The sequence below is a fragment of the Callorhinus ursinus genome, unplaced genomic scaffold (genome assembly GCF_003265705.2).
Source record: "Callorhinus ursinus isolate GAN/ISIS: 27379988/994484 unplaced genomic scaffold, GSC_fseal_2.0 scaffold101, whole genome shotgun sequence".
In the NCBI taxonomy this organism is placed as follows: Eukaryota; Metazoa; Chordata; class Mammalia; order Carnivora; family Otariidae; genus Callorhinus; species Callorhinus ursinus.
In genome coordinates this window covers 1,627,008-1,650,950 of record NW_027397163.1, presented here as the reverse complement: position 1 = coordinate 1,650,950, position 23,943 = coordinate 1,627,008, and the positions used below count along the sequence as shown (strand labels likewise).

General features: G+C 43.8%; 1 protein-coding gene and 1 pseudogene across 1 annotated transcript; one reads left to right on the top strand and one right to left on the bottom strand.

The window, feature by feature from the left end:
- Positions 1-8,150: 8,150 nt before the first annotated feature.
- LOC112806660 (vomeronasal type-1 receptor 4-like) lies at positions 8,151-9,089 on the bottom strand. The gene has a single exon (XM_025849046.2). The coding sequence runs from the start codon at positions 9,087-9,089 to the stop codon at positions 8,151-8,153; it is 939 nt and encodes a 312-aa protein (XP_025704831.1).
- Positions 9,090-18,185: 9,096 nt separating this feature from the next.
- LOC112806753 (vomeronasal type-1 receptor 4-like) overlaps positions 18,186-23,943 on the top strand; it is an 11,629-nt pseudogene continuing 5,871 nt past the window's right edge.

Genomic DNA, 23,943 nt, shown 5'->3' with positions numbered 1-23,943 from the left:
GGTGGTATGGCAGGGGGCACCTGGCTGGCCCAGTTGGAAGAGTACATGACTCTCAGTCTCAGGGTCATGAATTCAAGCACCACAATGAGTGTAGAATTACTTAAAAAAAAAACCACAAAAAACAAAAAAGGTATGGCATTTTAGGAGGAAGAGAGGGCGCAGCATCCATCCTGGGACTCAGCATTTACCCGAGAAAGACACTCCCTTTTCTTCTCTTGTCGTCTTTTTCATTGTCTTGAAAAATCATAGCTGCATTTTGAGACTATGCCTTGTATATGGAATTAACATACAGTTCAAATCATAGCAATCTGTTTGAGTTGTGTTTCCCCAAATTAATATATTGAAGTCTTAACCCCTAATACCTCAGAATGTATTTGGAAATAAGGTCATTGCATATGTATTTTCATTTCCTCAATCTTCGTGCTGCCCCTCTTCCTACCTCTGTAGCACCCTAGACCTGTACCCTGCAACTCCTTAAATCTGTATCCATCCCCTAGACCTCCACCTGCCCCATCACCCTCCAAACTCTTGACTTGCCCCTGCTCCATCCCACCTCCACGTGGCCTTTCTAGGCTTCCATACCCATTTCCATCCTGTACCCACTTTGAAATCCATCCTTTCCTCCACTTTCCCCCCAACCCTTCTAGAGAGCTCAACCCAACACTTCTTGCCTCCTATCACCTCCACATCTGCCTTCCCCCTTGACCTATATTTGCCCCCATCCCAGTGACTTCACTCTATTTTCTGTGTCCTCTATGGTGCATCCCTCAAAATTCCAGCTGTGAAACACTGGGCGCTGTCAGCTCCCCGTGTACCCCACGCACACCACCACAACTGTCCATTTCCTCCGGGTCCTTTAGCTTCCTCATGCCCACTATCTCCCCAGCTGACGTCATCACCCACACATTTTGCCTGAGCCCATTTCCCCCCATGCAAGTCTCCAGCTTCCCTTCCACCCTCTATTTCTGTCTTGGACCACAACCATATCCAGCACATCCATACCATAACAACACACTATGGTGTAGTTTCTTTTGTGTTTTAAATGTTGTCTTGGCCCAGTTTGGGGGCCCTGGCTAGTGGATGGTCAGTCTCCCCTCTTGAGCATCTGACCAAGTCTACACCTCAACCACTGCCCTAACTGGGCTGTCACACAATGGGCCACTTTGCAGCAGCTATGACTGCCCAGGGTCAGGTACCAGACAACGAGGGACAGCCCTTACGCTCTGGAACCTGTGAGATTATTTAAATGAGCCAATTCAAAGGGTGCCCTCTAACCCTAGCTAACCCCATCCCACTTGCCATGCAGAAGCTGTGCCTACAGCTTCAGCTTACGGTTACCCTGCTCCTGGGGAGCAATCCCCCGTGTACCCTGTCTGTCCTCTCATGCAGAGCCATAAGTAATAGAGAGTTCTGCCTTCCATTTGCACGCGTGCACGCGCGTGTGTGTGTGTGTTATTCTGTTATATCCTGCCATCAAAAGAGTCTTTAAATCTTAAAAAACAGAGTCCCCTCCCCACCGTATTCTTTACCCCTGTGGACATGGACTTACCTGTGCCTTTTGTCCAGCCCCGCCCTTCCTCACTTCTGCCCACTGTCCCTTCCCAAATATCCTCTTTGTGCCCATGACTGCGGTAGCCCTTATCACACAGGGCCCAGTATGAGCTCCACCCTTCACTGCTTTGCACACTTAGCCTCTGTGTGTCTTCAGACGCCTCGGTACACTTTAAACACACAGCACCTTTGAACCCCTGTGTGCATTTACCCTCTGTACGCTCTCCTGCGCCGTGCATCTGCCAAACCCTATGCTCATCATCTTACCCTTATGTCCCCTGCCCCTGTGTCCTGTCACCACCATACTCAGTCATACCCACACTCCCCACCTTCACCTCATGTGGCAGAGCTCATAGAACTTTTTCCCTAGTGTTTAAAATTGTGGCAAATCCAAATGTAACATAAATTTTACCATCTTAACTGTTCTAAGTGTACAGTGCAGTGGTTAAGTATATTCATATTTATATGCAACCTTATCACCACTGTCCATCCCCAGAACTCTTTTCATCTCGCACTTCTGAAACACTATACCCATTAAACACCAACTCCCCATCTCTCCTCCCCCAAGACCCTGGCACCCACCATCCTACTTTATGATTTTCTACTATAAGCTCCTCATATAAGTGGGATCATACAGGATTTGTCTTTTTTTGACTGGCTCATTTCACTTAGCATAATGTCCTCAAGGTTCATCCATGTTTTCACTTGTGACAGGATGTCCTTCCTTTTTAAGGCTGAACAATATTCCACTGTTCGCTTTCCATTCATCTGTTGGACACTTGGGTTGCTTGCATGGTTCAGCTATTGTGAACAATGCTGCTCTGAACGTGAGTGCACAAATACCTCTTCAAGACCCTGCTTCCAATCCTTTTCAGTACATACCTGGAAGTGGGATTGCAGGATCCTGTGGTAATTCTCTTTTTAACTTTTTATGGAATTGTCAAACTGTTTTCTACAATGGCTGTCATTTTTTTTAATTATTATTTTTTGAGAGGGTGAGCAGGGGAGGGGCAGAGGGAGAGGGAGAGAATATCAAGCAGACTCCCTGCTGAGTGCGGAGGCCCCTGCAGGGCTCAATCTCAGGGCCCTGAGATTCTGACCTGAACCAAAGTCAAGAGTCAGACGCTTCGGGGCGCCTGGGTGGCTCAGTCGTTAAGCGTCTGCCTTCGGCTCAGGTCATGATCCCAGGGTCCTGGGATCGAGCCCCGCATCGGGCTCCCGGCTCTGCGAGAAGCCTGCTTCTCCCTCTCCCACTCCCCCTGCTTGTGTTCCCTCTCTCGCTGTGTCTCTCTCTGTCAAATAAATAAATAAAATCTTAAAAAAAAAAAAAAAAGTCAGACGCTTAATGGACTGTGCCACCCAGGTGTCACTAGTGGCTTTGATTTTTATTCCCACTGCCTCAGCCCAAGGGTTCCAATTTCTCCACATCCTTGCTGTTCTTGCTATTTTCTTTGTTTGTTTGTTTTAGAGTAGCCATACTATGTGAGGTGGTATCGCATTATAGTTTTGATTTGTATTTTCCCTAATGAATTGTGATGTTTCATGTGCTTATTGGCTATTTGTATATCTTCTTTGGAGAAGTGTCTGTTCAAGTCCTTTGCCAATTACTGAACTTTTTTTTTTTCTTTTTACTTTTGAGTCTTAGGATTTCTCCATATATTCTGTATACAACCCCTTAACAGATACATGAACTACAAATACTGTATCCCATTTTGTTGGGCTTTTTCACTTCATTGATGGTGACTTTTGATCACAAAAGTGTTAAATTTTCATGTAGTCCAGTTTTTCTATATTTTCTATATTTCCTTTTGTCACTTTTGGTGTCACACCCAAGAAGTCATTGTCAAATCTGATGTCATGAAGATTTTGATCCATGTTTTCTTCTAAGAATTTTATTGTTTTAGGTCTTACACTTAGGCCTTTGATCCATTTTGAGTTAATTTTTGTATATGGTATTAGGTAAGCATCCAACTTCATGCTTTTTCCTGTGGACTGTCCTTCCTTCTTTTTCTGTATGTGACCCTGTCTGCCTTTAGGGTTCACGAAAAAATAAGAGCCTCTCCCAAACACTATGGTGATCTCTTGGAGATACTCAGAGGAAACTTGCAATTGTTTTTAGTAATTAGCAACTGGGAAAAAGGTTTTCAGAAATGTTCCCAGGTCCCCAAGCCTGCGCTGTCATTACACCTACAGGAGAAATGATGATTGCAGTTTCCGAGAGGAGGTGAGATCACAGATTCACAAACCTTTCTCTGAGTGTAGCTGCCCCCCCCCCCCCGCAAGACATGTACTGGCTGTCCAGACCTTCACACCGAACCAACCGTCCTGACAGTGGGAAGGATTCCGGTATTTTTATTTATTTTCTTTTTCTTTTTTTTTAAGTTTTATTTATTTATTTGACAGAGAGAGAGAGAGAGATCGAGCACAAGCGGGCAGAGCATCAGGCAGAGGGAGAGGGAGAAGCAGGCTCCCCACTGAGCAGCAGAGAGGCCCAGGATCATGATCTGAGCTGAAGGCAGATGCTTAATTGACTGAACCACCCAGGTGCCCCTCCAGTGAGTATTTTTAATTTCAGTCTGAGAGGCAGAATCTGCAAGGAAGGAAGTCTGAGTAAGTGTTCATGTCTGGAGGAGAAGTAGATATAGTGGCAAAGCCAGACAGAGAGGTGGAATAATTCCTTAGTGAAGAGCTGAGCTAGTAAAGAGGACGAGGGTCCTAAATCCTATGCCAATCCCTGATGGCTCCTAATGTAACTTAGTGTGATTGTCACTGAAGACAGTTTATTGGTAAATAATCCCAGTGATAATGAAATCTGACTTTTAAGGTGCTTAAATATTATAGTTATGAAATAAATACACTGCTCACATTTCCTTACAGGAATCATGTTAAATTTTCAGTGTTATTAGAAGTGTGCTTACAGTGCTTATAATACAGAGTATGATGAAACTGTAAGAATTATTTTCATCCTGTGCAGGAACCACCTATCTGCAGTTGTTTCTGGAATACAACAAATGTTTTTCTTCTAAGTCTGGGCATAGGATGCACTTCATGAAAACAGTAATTGTGTCTCTAATGAAAACATCTGTGACTTGATGATGCTGGACAGGCTACTTTCTCTCTTGAAGTTAGAGAAGCAGCCTTTAAGGAAGAGATAACTTTATAATTAGGAGCTTCAGACAAGAGGTGTCAGGACCACATGTTTTATTTATTTTATTTTATTTTATAGTGATAAGAACACAGGAGATCTACCTTCTTAACAATTTTTTAAATTAATTTAAGGGTAGGATTTAGTGATTTCTCAGTTACATATAACACCCAGTGCTCATTACATCAAGTGCCCTCCTTAATGCCCTTCACCGAGTTACCCCATCCCCCCCACCTACCTTCAGCAGCCCTCAGTTTGTTTCCTATAGTTAAGAGTCTCTTATGGTTTGCCTCCCTCTCTGTTTTCATCTTACTTTATTTTCCCTTCCCTTCCTCTGTGTTCATCTGTTTTTCTTAAATTCCACATATGAGTGAAATCATATGATATTTGTCTTTCTCCGATTGACTTATTTCACTTAGCTTAATACCCTCTAGTTCCATCCATGTCATTGCAAATGGCAAGATTTCATTCCTTTTGATGGATGAGTAATATTCCATTGTGCACCACATCTTCCTTATCCATTCATTTGTCAGTGGACATCTGGGGTCTTTGCATATTTTGGCTATTATGAACATTGCTGCTATAAAAATTGGGGTATATCATTATGTTTGTATCCTTTCGATAAATACCTAGTAGTGCTTATTGTTGACTTTATTCTTACTTTCTACTTCAATTCCTGTATGTCCGGAAGAAACTTTTATTTATTTATTTATTTTCTTAAAAAGATTTTATTTATTTGAGAGAGAGAGAGAGAGAAACAGCATGACAGGGAGAGGGTCAGAGGGAGAAGCAGGCTTCCCAATAAGCCGGGAGCCCGATGTGGGACTCGATCCCAGGACTCTGGGATCACGACCCGAGCTGAAGGCAGTCGCCCAACCAACTGAGCCACCCAGGCGCCCCTGGAAGAAACTTTTAAAAACAAGTATACATTTGACCTCTTTTCTTTAGAAGTTTTCAACCTAGAAATTTCTGTATGATTTGAAAAACTAAGAGTCTTTTTCTTCAGTAGGTTTAAACTCCTCCTTCACAATGTAAGGACATTATACATAAATGTACTCTATCCCATGGTTTTTATTGGTGATATGTATTTTCTAAATTAAAAAATATAGATACAGTGCACAGATAATGAAACTGTGCATACTGATCACATATCTGTACACAGCACTTATATCAATGCACAGAATATCATCAGACCCCTGGAAGCTCCTATTGCTGTCCCTGTCTGTCACCCCTCATAGGGTAAACACAGTGGTGACCTCTGCCAGCACACATTATTATTGTCTATTTGGTATTTAATGTAAAGAAAATAATAGAGCATTAACTCTTTTGTATTTGACTTTTTTCATTTAAGTTGTTTGAGAATTTATGGTTGTATGTTGTTGTGACTCATCCACTGGCATTGCTGTATAGAATTCCATTTTAGGAACATCAAACAATTAATCATTCCACTGTGACCAAGAGTGGGTCAAGAGAAACCAGATTTAAGGATGAGTTTTCTGAGTTGGTTCTTGGGTTTCTAGAAGTGGCTTTCTAATCTGATTAGATTTAAAAAATGCAAAAGAAGAGCGCCTGGGTGGCTCAGTTGGTTAAGCATCTGCCTTTGGCTCAGGTCATGATCCCAGGGTCCTAGGGTAGAGCCCCATGTCAGGCTCCCTGCTCAGGGAGGAGTCTGCTTCTCCCGCTGCTCCTCCCCCAGCCCATTCACGCTTGCTCTCTCTCTCATGCTCTCTCCCCTCTCTCTTGAATAAATAAAATCTAAAAAAAAAAAAATTAAAAATTGTAAAAGAGGGCTCCTGGGTGGCTCAGTCAGTTAGGCATTTGCCTTCGGCTCAGGTCATAATCCCAGGGTCCTAGGATCGAGCCCCACGTCGGGCTCTCTGCTCAGTGAAGAGCCTGTTTCTCCCTCTCTCTCTGCCACTCCGCCTGCTTGTGCTCTCTTGCACTCTCTCTCTCTCTTAAATGAGTAAAATCTTAAAAAAAAATTGTAAAAGAAAGCACATCACAGATTATCTGTCCTTGACACTCCTTATCAGCCATTTAAAAGAAGTAAGTATCAAGGGCGCCTGAGTGGCTCGGTCAGTCAAGCGTCCGGCTCTTGGCTCTGGTCATGCTCTGCATGGAGTTGGCTTCAGATTCTTACCCCCTCCTCCCCCTACCCCTCTACTCCTCCACACCCCCGCCCACTCATTTGCACCTTCTCTCTCTCAAATAAATACATAAATAAGTAAAATCTTTAAAAAAAATAAAAGAAGTATCTGGATGGCATGTGTTTGGTACTTGCCCACAATTTTAGATAACTTATAAACATGATAACATTGGCTGGTTTCTCTTTTTTTTTTTTTTTATAGCTCAATTTTATTTATTTTTTTAAGATTTTTATTTATTTATTGAGAGAGAGAGAATGATAGCATGAGAGGGAGGAGGGTCAGAGGGAGAAGCAGACTCCCCACTGAGCAGGGAGCCCGATGTGGGACTCGATCCTGGGATTCCAGGATCATGACCTGAGCCGAAGGCAGTCGCTTAACCAACTGAGCCACCCAGGCGCCCTGGCTGGTTGCTCTTAATGTGGCTAAACGAAGGTGAAAGAAAAGGATGAGCTTGGGATTCTAATTCCCAGCTCAAGCTCCATGTAAATGACCCAAAGGACTGTGTGTGCCTGAAGGAGACTCGAGCCCGGGTCTCCAAACCCCCTTCCTGCCAATATGCCCAAGTCTCCTTAACATAACAGAGAAAACTCTGCTTTCTCCAGATCTCAACACATGTCTGTTTACATTGTCAGCACTCACTTGATTATCTTTAAATACCAGCAGAAACATATTTTTGTTTTTGTGCTTTCCTTTGCCCTGCTCCTCTTTAATCTGGCCATTTCTCCATGAGAATATGGTAAACATGCTCATCTCCCTTCATCACCTCATATTTCAAACAAATCAGTGCCATCTCTCTAAGGATATGACTTACCTGCAAAACTTGTAACTGGCTCCCAGAAACACTACTGCCCGAGAATGGATGTTTCCTCCAGGCCCACTCAGGCTATTCTTTATGTAGTGGGGAAATTATTTTCTTTAGTTGGAGGAAGGACAAGGCCACGCTCCAACCCATGTTCATGTACCTTTTCCTGAAATTTCATGCCAGGTTCATTTCTTGGAAATTTACTGCATTAGATTGAAAGCCACACACTTGAAGACTTCTCTGTAATATCCAGATTGTGTCAAGACCTGGTGTTTTTTATTGCATAAATTCTGAACTCCTTTACTGGCAGTATTAGGAAAACTTCAATTATATAAGTATTTATAAGATAATGGTGTTTCATTACAATATTGTTATGATTTATTGTTTATTTTGAATAAGATGCTCAGCATGTCCTGTTTACTGTTGTCTTGGACTCATAATTTTATTTAGGACCCTGAGGGGGATGAATGAATTGGCAACTGTACGTTGTAGAAATACATACAATTTACATATTTCTCATAAGATGAGGGGATTTTATATTCCCTGCCCAGGCAAAGCAGAGCCTAGGTACCTTGGGGTCACGGCTCATGAGCAGATAGGGGCTGACAGTTGGGAAACACATCACCATGATTGCAGTGATGTTCAGGAGGACCCCACTGGGATTATCAGAAAGAGACAAAACAACTTGAAAGACAGAGGAGAGGGTGTAAAAATAGACAAAGGTGCTCAGCAGAAGAAGGATGGTTTTGGTGGCTCTGGACTCAGGGGAGGACCTGGAAGAAATGGTTCTTCGTATATGTTGGACCCGCTTCTTGTGCCTGTACAGGATGAGAACCATGGTGCTGCTGGCCCAGAGCATGAGCCCCAAACACAGCACATCAGGGAATGACAACAGTGCTGCATACAATGAGGCGCTGGTTTTGTCATGACGAACCGAAGAACAGTATCCGAAATCCTTTTTGTTTGTGATGTTTTTCTCACTCGATGTGCTAGTTAAATAGAGAGGGAAAATGACATTGACCAGCATTTGCAGCATCCAACACAGGATGATGGAGGGAACAACGTACTTGGGAGCTTTTACTTTAAGCTCTGCCCACCAGGAGTTTCTGGGGCTGATTGTGATGGCCTGGTAGACACTCACGATGCAGATGCTACCAATGGATACTCCCCTCCCCACCCTGTGAAGAAAGAAAAGGAGTTTGCATCCAAAGTGACTGAGGATATGTTTCCACCCAAATGCTGCCATGGTCTGGGGGACTCCTCTACAGAGCAGGGATAAGAAGTTGCCCACAGTCAGGTGCTTGTGAATGAAATCTGTGGACTTCAACCTGTAGTCGGTGAAGGAGAGGAGGACATAATGACAAAGAAGTGAGAAATTGCCCAGGATGCCAACCGTAGTCTGTGTTAAGAAGACCAGTCCTACCGCCAGTTCCCTGTTGGCCATTTTCTCTCTTCCCAGTCACTGTTAGTTGCCTTCTGAGCTAGAATGCCCTGCATGGGAACATGAGGCATGGGCCACATATATCACGTCAGCTGAAATCCAGTATGTTCCCCTTTCCATTCGTTCCCCCTTGGAAACACCTACTTAATGTTTATTTTTTCATAACAGCTTTCTGAGGGCTGAATGTAGAACTTTTAAAGAGCCTTTATAATGTAAAATCTCTCCTGCGAAGGCGCTCACATGAGAACGTCTTCACGCTTCACAGATCTATGAGGCTGGCACGTAACTAAAAGATGAAGAGAACAGACACACAGAGGTTAAGTATTTGTCCACATCTGCTCCTTCAGGCTGTGTGGGCCCTGGGAACCGGTTGGGCTGGAAACCGTGATAGTGCACTGAGCCACTATGGTCTGCTAGAAAGCTGGGTAGCTGTGTTCATCAAAATCCAGACCTGCAGTCAGTTTTGAATTGCCACCTTGTGGTTTGATTGTAAAGTGGTGGTATTCTATAATTTTCATTACAACAACTTTCCATTCACTTGTAACAATTTATTCAACAGGACAATATCAATTATGGGTAAAGTGTTCAGTATCTTAGTAAATGTACCTGCACTGTTGGCAGTAGAATACTGCAGGAGCCTGTCCCCTGACAAGTTATATTGAGTGGATGCAAGTCTGGCTTGATACTAAGATGACAACAGAAAGACTAATTTGCTTTTATGTCAGGAACGAAGTGTAATGGCAGCAATCACAGGAGTTGTTGAATAATCACATGTAATTCTGTAAACTTTGGGCCATAGAACACTAACACATGATAAAATAGTAATCGTGTAAGGCAGAAATTAAGTTAGTATTGATTTCAAATGATACACTTACCTACTTATTAATACCTCAGTTAAGTAAACCCATTAACAATGCGCTCAGATTTGTGAATGATATTAACATAAAATACATCACTGCAAATTGGCATCTGTAAGGCATGTATTCTTACACACTCTTTAAATACAAGTACTGGGTTTTTGTATTGATAGTAGAATAATTTTTTTAAAGATTTTATTTGCTTGTTTGACAGAGAGAGAGCACAAGCAGGGGGAGCGGCAGAGGCAGAGGGAGAAGCAGGCTTCCCACCGAGCAGGGAGCCCGACGTGGGACTTGATCCCAGGGCCTTGGTTGGGATCATGACCTGAGCCAAAGACAGACGCTTAACTGACTGAGCCACCCAGGCATCCCAGTAGTAGAATAATTTTTAAATGGGTGGAAAGAACATGATATGCACCTGACAGCTGCCATCTGGAATGCATCATCATTTTGTCAACTGTTCCTTACGTGCTCATTTCCTAACTTTCAAAATGAATAAGTTTCACTATCATTGACAGATTGTGGAGGTTTCTAGTGCACACTCAATTAATGTCCCCATAATTTCGTGATACCTCCAGAATTGGAGACACCTTTCCATTCAAGTCATTACCATTTGGATGATAAACTTTCTGCACAGGATCAGATGCTTCCTGTACATACTCTTCACCACATGCATACTCTTCATAGTCTTCGCTACAAGCATGGAGGTGTTACAGGTGGACCTCTAGTAACCCTGAACATTTAGTCTACAATTCCTATGACGTGGACTGTACAGCAGATGGATTTTACCACTCAGTCCTTAAGGGCTTAAAAATCAGTGTGTATTATTACCTGCAAGAAACACCGACAGTCACTATGAGCAAAGATGACCTTTACTGCATTAGGAGCCATCAGGGATTGGTGAAAATCTAGGATCCCATCTCTCTTTCCTAGCTGAGTGCAAACCTCAGAATTATTACACCTTCCTGCATGGCTTTCAAAATGAGTCAGGTGGTACACAGAAGATTGCCCTTTTCTGATATGATCACTCACCCAGATTCTTGATCTCCCTTTTCTTAAACAGACACCGCCGAGAAGTCTGAAGTAGAAATCCTCACCAACTCCTTCCTGCTGCCAGGAGGGGCTCAGTGTGAAGGGCACGGCAGCCAGTATGTTTGTGGGAGGGGGGCAGCCAGACCCTGAGATATAGGTTTGTGATTCTGTGAGGTCCCCGCCCTCACAACTGCAATTATTTCATTTGTAGCCGCACTGGGAGTGTGGGTTTGGGAGCTGAAGATGTTTCTGAAAATTTTCCCCTCCGTTGTTAATTATGAAAAACAATTATGAGTTTCTAGTTAGAACCCCAATGGGAGACTATTTGAGTATTTCTGTGAGGCTCTTTTTTCCCCTTTGATCCCTTGATAGGGTATTCTATGAAGAAATACTGAGTTCTGACACGTGAGGGACAGGTGGCTAAGTCCGTGTGTCTCACTGGATTCTGCACTTCCCAGAGAAGTTTCTCTACCCAGAAACTAGTATTTTGCTAATCTTCTGACCACCGAACCGAACCATCAATTAAGTTTATTAGTAGAGAAACAGAATGAGACAAAATACCTGCTAAGAATATTCAGAGGTACAAGTAAAAGGAGGAACATGATGTAAATAACATGGTACAGAAATTATTTTACAAATCAAAGTTAATGAATTTGGCCTTGTTTGAATAATTCAGTGCCAATTAATAGGAAAATTGTTTAGGAACATATGCTTTACCATAATTGACCTCTATTCATAAGAAATACAGACAGAACAATATCCACAGAAGAAAGAAGGACATTTCTAAAAGAGTGTGTCACAGATTTAAAGCAGCAGGATCAGATGGCTCAACCAGAAGATTCTACCAGTCCTGTAAATATTGGATGAGCCAACCCTCAGGTACTTAATTCAAGAGGATCACATGGTTACAACAGTTCTTTACTGTTTTGTTGTTGTTGTGTTTGAATTTTCATTAATGAGCTCTTACTGCTTTGGTAAGAAGAAATACAAATTAGGAGTTAAAACTGATCCTTTGGTTTTCCCTACAAACAAGTCCACATGTGATGCAGGTTCACTATGCAATGAGCAGTCATTTTCAAGTCAGAGCCATCATGGTGGGCAACTCAGACTGCATACAAACATGAACTCATTTACACACAAGCAGATGGAAACACGTGTATATGCACACCCACATTCACATATACTCACATACTAGTAGACACATACATGGTTGCTCATGTACTCACACACACAATTACAGTTGAAACTCACACATTCAGGCACACACTGAACATGTACAGACTCACCCTCATCGACCTTAATGTTCACCGCACCTTTACTCAAACTCACAGTTCACATTCACTTTCATAATATCGACATACACATTCATCGTGTGTGTGTGTGTGTGTGTGTGTGTGTGTGTGTGTCTGTGTGTCTTAATGACATGTTCATATGAAGAGTTGTATCTCCAGACCTCTGGATGCCATAACGGGGGGCTCTTTTTTATCATTTGTAATCCTTCCAAGCCTGCAACTACCCACAAGGAGAGTATTTGCAACATAGATTCTTAAAAATTTCTTTGAGCATTACCACCCTAGGTCAGGACGTGTGGTAGGAATGTTGTGGTATGTAGGGGAGTGGCAGTGCCTGGGTGTGTGACAGAGCAGGTGAGAGAGAGGGTGCAGCGAAAGAAATAGAAGGACAAGGTGCAGAGGTCCTAGGGTAAGGGGAGAAGAGAGTGCAAGAGAGGAAAGAAGGCTGAGGGATAAAAGACAAAAGTGTGCGCACTGTTGCAGGGAGGCATTCTCAAGTGAGGGTACAAGGACACAGAGTGTGCCAGGAAGTGAAGGGAGTGAGGCATATTGGGATCTGGGAGAAGAGAGGTGCAGGGTTTCCTGGGAATGGAAAGAATAATGGGGATGGGCTCTTCACAGGGAAGATCTTAATAGTCTATGGTTGGTGCAATTCACAGGAGACAAGGTCTTGGATTAAAGTCATGATTGGAGAGGAGGAAGGGGAATATTGTGGGGCAGGTGGATTTTGGCGGAAGACAGCATGGGCCAAGCAGATCGAGAATGTTGGAAGAGGAGAAGGACCCTGGAGGAGACTGTGAACACAAGGAGAGAGGCAAAAGAGGCGCAGGGCAGTGAGGGAGCCGGGGAGCCAGGAGAAAGGGTCAAGGGTGATAGGGATGGGGTAATGCCTGTGCGTGAGGATCGGGTTTGTGTAGGAGTTCAGGCTGGGGCACTGGATGGTGTGGGGCTTAGAGGATCCAGAGAATGGGCTGAGATACTCGAATTTGGACTGGGATGTTCTGCAAGACAAAGTAGAGTTCGGATGGTATGGTTTGCAGGTCGATGGAAGGTGAAGAGGTTTGCACCGTAGTCCCTGGAATAGTACTTAGGTAGGGACAGCTGTTAAAAAGATGACAGGAAGGAGGTTGGAGTGCAAAGCAGAAGGGTGACAGGGTTGACGGCAGGTGAGGGGTGTGTGGAGGTTTAGCAGGTGGCTCCAGCTCTAGGGTGTGGGTATGGGTGATGTTGCTGTGGGAGGAGCACATGGTGGGGTAGAGGAGCCAGGGAGCCAGGAGGGATGGTGGTGGCACAGGGCAGATTGGAGGCCACTGAACTCTATTCAGTAATTCCGATTTATGCTCAAATCACAAGCTTCGTGGGCAGTTTCTAATTTCAGTCCAGGAGGCAAAACTCTTGCTTCTATAAAATGCGCCCTTCACATCATGACATAGACCATACAGTATAGGAGGGAAGGTGCAGTCTTGGATAGGGACACTGAACTGCATTCTCGCCGTTCCTCGGGGAAATCAGAAGCCGGATGTGACCTTGATGGCTCAGGCTGTAGGGGCTGTTTACTGGTATCCAGCGTTGCAAGTGTTGGTAAGAGCTGTCCCGTCCCAAAGTCTGCATATTTATTCATGATCTGTTCTGGGTCAAATAAATTGTATGCCCCTATACTGATCTGATGAAGATTCTTTTATGTGTTGTGATATTTCTAGAATCTAACACTTTATTTTACCTATATGAGCTTTAATAATCTTTATTTGTGCACGTTAATGTAACAAGAAAACGTGGGATACCTGAAAATTTTGAGGATATTGCTCCTGTGTTTTTTCATTATAAGAAACCATAAGAAAGGGGAACCAGAGGTAATAGAGTTGTAGATAGATTAATAATTTCTAAAATATTTTTTAATTGCAAAATTTCCACTGATATAATACAATGGCCACATCTCCAATTTGGGGGTTATTCTCTTGGCTGTGTTATGATACTAATGAAAAGAATCGGAGGGTTTAGGGTTACTAATGAGCTGACCTTAAAAAGAGATGTTATCTCAGATTATGTGGTGGATCCAGAGTAATTCTTTGAGGCCTCAAAAGAGAAAAGCCAGAGAGATTCAATAGAAGAGGAAATCAGAGATTTGAAGCATAAGAGGGATTGAACAGACTAGTGCTGTCTTTGAAGCCGAAGTGTAGGTGGGCACATGTGGAAACCATAAGAAGGAAATTAATTGTGCCAACAGCGTAAAAGATTATGGAAGTGGATTCTACCCCAGGCTCTGGAAATTGAAGCCCAGGCTGATTGATACCTTGATTTCAGATGGTGACACTCTAAACAGAATAACCAGCCAAGGTCCCCCATGTTTTTGATGTAAGAACTGTTAGAAAATAAATGTGTCTTCATCCTTTCTGATGGCTGAGTAATATCCCACCATTTGCATCAACATGGATGGAACTGGAGGGGATGATGCTAAGTGAAATAAGTCAAGCAGAGAAAGACAACTATAATATGGTTTCACTCATATGTGGAACAGAAACAATAGCACAGAGGACCACAGGGGAAGGGAGGGAAAACTGAATGGGAAGAAATCAGAGAGGGAGGCAAACCATGAGAGACTCTGGACTCAGGGAAACAAACAGGGTTACAGAAGGTAGGGGTGGGGAGATGGGGTAACTGGGTGATGGGTATTAAGGAGGGCATGGGTTGTGATGAGCACTGGGTGTTACATGCAACTAATGAATCGTTGAACACTGCATCGAAAACTAATGATGTACTATATGCTGGCTAACTGACATAATAAAAAATAAAAATGTGTCTTGTTGTTAAACATCTGCTAAGGAGTTACATCAATGTAAGAGACTAAATATTTATTCCTCCCTACCCCCAAATCACATGGTGAAATCGAATCATCAGTGTGATGGCATTTGGGGAGGGGGCTTTGGGCGATGCATAAGTGATAAGGATGAGCTGTCGTGAATGAAAACATTCACCTGGTAAAAACGACCCCAGAGAGCCCCTTCCACCGTGAGAGTACACTGCGGTAGGATGGCCGTCTATGAGCAGAACTGGGCACGGGAGATGGTCGTTCTGAAAACCTCCCAGGTGATCCTAACGGTTATCCAGCCTTGAGGACCACTGCGCCAAACATTGCCTCTCAAAGTGTTGTTTGTATGTGCGTCTCCTGAGTTCCTGTTGAAACCGAATCTAGAGGAGAACCCCACTCTAAGAGATTGAGATGCACCTGTGGTGGGGCCCATGAATGAGCCTTTTCAACAAGGTCTCTGGGGGTGCTGAGGCTTTTCTCCTCAGAACCCTGTTTCCATAGCCTCCCCCCAACACCAGTCCCTCTTTCAGTAACACTAGAGAAAGCAAGCAGAGCACACCTGATCCTCTACACGCTACCATCCCATCTCAACAAATACCGGGGGTTCCTTGCATTTAGCAAATGAAGGGGAAGGAACGGAACCAGGACTGGTGATTCTTGTGGGGAGGGAGGGGCTGCTGTAGCGAGAAGTCTGAGGACCCCACCGGCCACGGCGGGGTGTGGAGTTGCAGTGTCCTAAGCCCGAGGCCGGGCAGGCCTTCATGGGTGGCCCCTGCGCAAGCGCGCATGGGGGTGCGGCCACTGCCTCCCTGCGCCTGCGCACTTGGCGCCGGGGTCAGACGACCCTCGTGTCTTCCCAGGCGGCTTCGGGCCCACGGGGGCCTTTCGCTCTTCCGGCTGAGGGACTGCTTTATAGCAGCGGACCCTCCTCCTGCAAGGTTAGTTGGGGGGGAATGTGGCTGACACCGGTGTGGTAGTGCTTGCGGGGCCCCAAGGAGGGAGGGGGACTGCGTGCTGCGGGCCGCTCAGCTCTGCGTTCGCAGCTGCCCCAGAGCCTGAACGCGCGCGCGACAGGCAGCTGTGAGGGTCCTGTGAGAGGGACGGTTTTGGACTAGCGTCTGGTGGCGCCTTTAACCGTGTGTATTCGGTAACGAGCCCCAGGGCCCTGGTGCCGCCCTCGGGGGCATCTAGATTTTAGGGGACACTGATTTCAGGCCCCCGGGGTGGGGCGAGGGGCCGTACACCGTGCGCCCCGTGGAGCGCATGCGCGGGGTCCTGCGCTGGGAGGAAGTGGGAAGGAGCCAAGTCTGGGACCCACCTGGAGAGGGCAGAACACGTGGTAGTGAAAAGGTGGGCTTGTGCTTCATTTATTTATTTATTTTTAGATTTTATTTATTTGAGAGAGAGAGCACGAGCAGGGGAGGGGGAGGGGCAGAGGGAAAAGGGTTTGTGCTTCAGATTCTGTTTGCACGAAGAGCGCAATCTGAGCCCTGGTCTGTGGTCTTGGGGAGGAACTGGGGCTTGTGGGTGGTCGAGGGGGTCTGGTCGGGGGGGGGGGCGGCCCAGATGTGGTGGGATCAAGTGTGGACTATAGATCCTGGTCCTCACGAGGGCAGGATGGGCCGGGAGACCTGGGCACAGTTGTGAGGTAGGAGAGGTTGCACGTAAGCAGGACCAGCATTGTCGGGAGGCCTTCTCAGCTGCAGCCTGGTTGTGGGGCTGAGTCTCCCCACTGTCCAGGTACGGCACAAGTGTTGGCTGCACACGGACTGCCCCACTGCCCACGCGGGGGCGCAAGTGTTGGCTGCACACCAAGCACACAGCTTCTCGCGCTCATCATCCATGTAACAAGTCCCAGGCTCGGGGTCCAGACGCTGCTGGAGTAGACCCGAGCTGACAGCCTGTGCACGGATGCCAGACCTGCAGTCAGAGAAGGACAGACACCATATGTTCTCATTCATATGTGGAATCTAAGAAGGAAAACAGATGAACATGTGGGAAGGAGAAGAAAAAAGTTGAGAGAGAAACAAGCCGTAAGAGACTCGTAATGAAAGAGAACAAACTGAGGGTGGATGGAGGGACATGGGTGGGGGAAGGGCTAGATGGGTGATGGGTATTAAAGAGGGCAGTTGTTGTGATCGGCACTAGGTGTCATATGTAATGATGAATCACTAAGTTCTACTCCAGTAACCAATATTATGATGTATGTTAACTAAAGTTTTAATAAAAACAGAAAACAAAAAAAATATCAGTCTACATAAAAACACTCAGTACTCTTTGAAGAAGTGGCCTAATATAGGCTAGGGAAGGGAGCATATGAGCGGAGTCTTCAGTGTGTTGATTCATAAAGTAAAGAAAGGCAGTCATTGCTGGGGTTTGGGGGCAGGAAGAAGTAGAGATTACAGCTGCCCTTGGAACAACATGGGGGTTGGGGTGCCTATCCCTTGTGCTGTCAAAATCTGCCTACAAGTTTGGCTTCCCAGACACTTAACTACTAATGCCTACTGTTGACCAGAAACCTTACAGGTAACAAACAGTTACCATATACTATATATTCTATGTATTGTATACTATATTCTTATGATAAAGTAAGCTAGAGAAAAGAAAATGTGAAGAAAATTGTAAGAAAAAATAGTTTACAGTACTGATCTGCAAAAATTCCACGTGTAAGTGGACCTGTGTCCTTCAGACTAGTGTTGTTCAGGGGTCAACTCTACTGCTTAATGGCTAGTTTTCTGTGTAGGATGATGAAGTAGGTAGTGGTTATGGTTGCACAACATTGTGAATGTGCCAAATGCTACTGAATTGTACACTCTAAAATGGGGGTACATTTTATGTTCTGTATATTTTAACTTGTGATAACAAACAAAGCTTGATGGGATGTAGCCAGGGTGAAGAACCCCCAGTGGGCAAATTTGGAATAATTTGTGCAGCAAACAAATGTATGGTAATATGTCACTGCAAATATGAAGGAAATCTTGAATGTAATGTGATAATAGATGTAGGGAAGGGGAAAAAGGAAACCTCTCCTTTTACACAGGAATGCTAATTAATACACACGTAAAGGCAGTGGGAAGGTTGCTGCAAGGGTGGTTCAGTATCTCAAGTCAACATGGTACACCACATTAGTAAAAGAAAGGTAAGAATCATATGATCCTCTCAATAGATGCAGAAGAAGCATTTGACAAAGTGCAACATCCATTCTTGATAAAAACCCCTGACAAAGTAGGGATAGAGGGAACATACCTCAGTATCATAAAAGCCATATATTAAAAAACCCACAGCTAATATCCTCATGGGCAAAAACTGAGAGTGAGAGCCTTTCCTCTACAGTCAGGAGCAATACAGGAATGTCTGCTCTCACCACTATTATTTAACATAGTACTGGAAGTCCTATCTTAGCATCAGAGAACAAAGAGAAATAAAAGGCATCCAAATTGGCAAGGAATAAGTCAAACTTTCCCTGTTTGCAGATGACATGATACTCTATAGAAAACTGAAAAGACTCCACCAAAAAATTGCTAGAATTCAGTAAAGTCACAGGATGCAAAATCAACATAGAGAAATCGGTTGTATTTCTATATACCAAATATGAAGCACCAGGAAAAGAAATCAAGGGATTGATCCCATTAACAATAGCACCGAAAACCGTAAGATACCTAGGAATAAACTTAACTGAAAAGGTAGAAGATCTGTACTCTGAAAACTGTAAAACACTGATGAAAGAAGTTGAAGATAACACAAAGAAATGGAAAAGCATTCCATGCCCATGGATTGGAAGAACAAATATTGTTAAAATTTCCATATTACTGAAAGCAATCTACACATTTAATGCAATCCCTATCAAAATACCATCAGTGTTTTTCACAGAGCTAGAACAATCAATTGTCAAATTTGAATGGATGCACAAAAGACCCTGAATAGCCAAAGCAATCTTGAAAAACCAAACCCAAGCTGGAGGCATCACTATTCCAAACTTCAAGTTATATTACAAAGCTAGAGTGATCAAGACAGTATGGTACTGGCACAAACACACACACACACACACACACATACAGATCAATGGGGCAGAAAAGAAAACCCAGAAATTAACCCAGAACTACATGGACAACTAATCTTCACCAAAGCAAGAAAGAGTATTCAATGGGAAAAAAGACAGCCTCTTCAATAAATGGTGTTGAGAAAACTGGAGAGCAACATACAAAAGAATGAAACAGGACCGCTTTCTTACAGTGTACACAAAAATAAATTCAAAATGGATTAAAGGGCTAAATGTGAGACAGGAAACCATCAAAATCCTAGAGGAGCACATAGGCAGTAACCTCTTTGACCTTGCCCATAACAGCTTCTTACTAGATACCTTGCTAGAGGCAAGGGAAACAAAAGCAAAAATAAACTACTGGGACTTCATCAAGATAAAAAGCTTCTGCACATAAAGGAATGAGATCTTGCCATTTGCAACAACGTGGATGGAACTGGAGGGTGTTATGCTGAGTGAAATAAGTCAATCAGAGAAAGACATGTATCATATGACCTCACTGATATGAGGAATTCTTAATCTCAGGAAACAAACTGAGGGTGGCTGGGGGTGTGGGGGGGGGGAGGGATGGGGAGGCTGGGTGATAGACATTGGGGAGGGTATGTGCTATGGCGAGTGCTGTGAATTGTGCAAGACTGTTGAATCACAGATCTGTACTTCTGAAACCAATAATGCAATATATGTTAAGAAAAAAAAAGAAGATAGCAGGAGGGGAAGAATGAAGGGGAGTAAGTCGGAGGGGGAGACGAACCATGAGAGACGATGGACTCTGAAAAACAAACTGAGGGTTCTAGAGGGGAGGGGGGTGGGGGGAGGGGTTAGCCTGGTGATGGGTATTAAAGAGGGCACATTCTGCGTGGAGCACTGGGTGTTATGCACAAACAATGAATCATGGGACACTACATCAAAAACGAATGATCTATGGTGATTAACATAACAATAAAAATTAAAAAAAAGAAAGAAAAATCTTCTGCACAGCAAAGGAAACAATCAACAAAACTAAAAGGCAACCTTCAGAATGGGAGAAGAGTTTGCAAATGACATATCTGGTAAGGGTTAGTATCCAAAAAATATATATAGAACTTATCAAAGAACAACTAAAACACAATCCAGTTTAAAAAAAAAAATGGGCAGAAGACATGAGTAGACATTTTTCCAAAGAAGACATACAGGTGGCTAACAGACACATGAAAAGATGCTCAACATCACTCATCAGGGAAATACAAATGAAAATTACAATGAGCTATCATCTCACACCTTTAAGAATGGCTAAAATTAACAACATGGGAAACAACAGGTGTTGGTTAGGAAGCACAGAAAGGGGAGCCCTCTTACTCTGTTGGGAATGCAAACTGGTGCAGCCACTCTGGAGACCAGTATGGTTGTTCCTCAAAAAGCTAAAAATAGAACCACCTTATGATCCAGCAGTTGCACTACTAAGTATTTACCCAAAGGATACAAATATAGCGATTGGAAGAGATGTATGCACCCCTTTGTTTATAGCAGCATTATCAACAATAGCCAAATTACAGAAAGGGACAAATGTCCATCAATGGATGAAAAGATAAAGAAGATGTGGTATATATACACAGTGGAATATCACTCAGTCATAAAAAAGAATGAAATCTTGCCATTTGTAATGACGTGGATAGAGCTAGAGTGTATTATGCTAAATGAAATAAGTCAGAGAAAGACAAATAGCATGTGATTTCACTCGTATGTGGAATTTAAGAAAGAAAACAGATGAACATATGGGAAGGGGGAAAAGTAAAAAAGGAGAGAGTGCAACAGCCCAAGAGACTCTTAAAGATAGAGACCAGACAGGGTTGATGGAGGGAGGGGGGTGGGGGATGGACCAGATGGTTGATGAGTATTAAAGAGGGCACTTGTTTTTGTTTGTTTTGTGTTTTGTTTTTGTTTTTTTTATTTGAGAGAGAACACAAGTAGGCAGAGTGGCAGGCAGAGGGAGAAGGAGAAGCAGGCTCCCTGCGGAGCAGAGAGCCCAACATGGCGCCCAGTCCCAGGACCCCGGGATCGTGACCTGAACCGAAGGCAGACGCTTAACTGACTGCGCCACCCAGGCGCTCTGAAGGCACTTGTTTTGATGAGCACTGGGTATTGTATGTCCGTGACGAATCACTAAATTCTGTTCCTGAAACCAATATTGCAGTGTATGTTAACTAACTGGAATTTAAATAAAAACTTGAAAAAAGGTAGTAGAATGTTAAAACAACTATTTTGCAACCATCATCTGATAACTGACTCAGATAAAAATCATCCGTAGATGCTAAAATACGTAGATGAGCCGTAAGTTGTTCAAACAATGTCAAAATATCACTCCAGGGGCACCTGAGTGGCTCATTTCATTAAGCTCCAACTCTTGGTTTTGGCTCAGGTCATGATCTCAGAGTCATGAGATCAAGCCCCAAGTCAGGCTCCGCACTCAGCTCGGAGTCTGTTGGGATTCTTTCTCTTCCCTCTGCCCTTCCCCCTGCTCGCACACTTGCACACGTGCACACTCTCTCTCTCTCAAATAAAATCTTTTTAAAAAATAAAAAATATATTACTCCAGCAATTACTTATTAATGAAGCAGGGGAAAAGCACCTTGAAAATGAACAGGTATAGTAGATGGTATCATAACCAAATAAGAAATCTTAATCAGCAATAAGAGAAGATACTTATAGCCTTTGCCTCTGAGGTTTTCATTCCCACTCTCTTCCCAGCTGACTTCATCACTCACACCCATTTTGTTTCCCTCACGCCATTATCCCCCCAGCAAGGTTTCAATCCTGGACTACCAACCATGTCCAGTGCATCCATACTCCAAGAACATAGTGTCACATCATTTTTGTTGTTGTCTTTCATATCGATGCCATTTCAAGGTTCCAGCTACAAAGCAGTCAGTTCCCCCTGACCAGGCAGCTGACCAATCCACACCTTAATCACTTCCTTTACTGGGCTCACACAAGCTGAGCCACTTTGCAGCAGCTGTGACCACCCAGGGTCAGGTACCAGACAATCAGGGAAAGCTTTATGTTTTGAATCTGAAATGTTTCAAGTCAGCCAGTTCAGTGGGAACTCTAGAAAACTAGCTCCCCTCACATTGCTTCCACACCTAAGCTGCTCCTGTAGCTCTAGCTTGTTGTTACTCTGTCCCCATGTACAGCCCCCTCCCCCCAGCGCGGCCCTGCCTGGCATCCTTCTCCTCTTTGGAGCTGTTAGTAATAGATTCTGCCTTTCATCTATCCAGGTGTCATAGTGTTGTGTCCCACCATCAAATAACCTTTAAATCCTACAGAATGTATGTTTCCTCCCTTCTGTTCTCTAAGCCCACATGGACATGAATTGTCCTGGCCTTTCCCACCCTCTCCCTACTGTTGCTGATTATCTCCCTTCCTCATTTTTCCCCTTGTTCTTATGACCACTGTACCCCTAGGCCCCCAAACTAATGTCTGTTGTGTTACACCCTTAACTTCCATGCACATTGTCCCCTTGTTCCCTTAAGACCTGCAGTGCACTTGAAACATAGTGCACCCTTTAAGTCCTGTGTGCCTTTTTATCCTGCATAGTCTCTCACCTCCCACACTCCTGTTAGGAGTTGAACTGTGTATCCCAGAGTTCATATTTCAAAGTCCTAATACCTAATACATCAGAATGTAGAGATGGGGCCTTCAAAGAGCTGATTAGGTTAAAAATGAGTGCGCCCTAATACAATATGACTGGTGTCCTTACAAGAAGAGGAAGTTAGGAAACAACAGCAATGTAGATGTGTGAGGCCAGAAAAAGGCCATGTGAACAACACACAGGGAGAAGGTGGCCATATTCAAGCAAGGAGAAAGGCCTCAGAAGAGACCAACCCAGCTGACACCTAGATCTTGGATTTGTCACCTAAAAACTCTGAGGAAATAAGTTTCTGTTGTTTATGCCATCCAGTCTTCGATATTTTGTTATGGCAGCCCTACAGGACTAAAACTGTCCCATGTCACCATGTTGTGTGCATCATCCCTGTTTTATTGCTTTGCACTCTTCCCCTCTGCCCTTGTTCTCCTGCTGTGTTACAGCTCATGATCTGCCATTCACCACCAAATTTTTCACCACTCCCTGCATTTCCAGAGCCAGAGCTGAGAAGTTTTGAAACACTGCACATTTAAAATGTGCTCCTGGGATCTGCAGTTGGAAGGAGTGCAGTTGCAGACATGGCTCCTCTTTCTTGCATTCACAGGCTTGGACACATGAAAAGAATTACTTTATACAAACATTTTTCTGCCATTGCTGGGTCATAGGGTAGCTCTATTTTTAACTTTCTGAGGCACCTCCACACTGTTTTCCAAAGTGGCTGTACCAACTTGCATTTCCACCACAGTGTAAGAGGGTTCCCCTTTCTCCACAACCTCTCCAACGTTTGTTGTTTCTTGTCTTGTCAGTTTTTGCCATTCTAACTGGTGTAAGGTGGTATCTCAGTGTGGTTTTAATTTGAATTTCCCTGATGGCTAATGAGGATGAGCATTTTTTCATGTGTCTGTTAGCCATTTGTAGGTCTTCTTTGGAGAAGTGTCTGTTTATGTCTTCTGCCCATTTCTTGACTGGATTATTTGGTTTTTGGGTGTTCAGTTTGAGAAGTTCTTTATAGATCTTGGATACTAGCCCTTTATCTGTAGTGTCATTTGCAAATATGGGTTGTCTCTTTGTTTTGTTGACTGTTTCCTTTGCTGTGCAGAAGCTTTTTATCTTGATGAAGTCCCAGAAGTTCATTTTCGCTTTTGTTTCCCTTGCCTTTGGAGATGTGTTTTTTTTAAAAAGATTTATTTATTTATTTATTTATTTATTTAT

Coding starts and splice junctions, on each gene's coding strand:
- LOC112806660 (XM_025849046.2), bottom strand. CDS start 9,089: ATGGCCAACAGGGAACTGGCGGTAGGACTGGTCTTCTTAACACAGACT.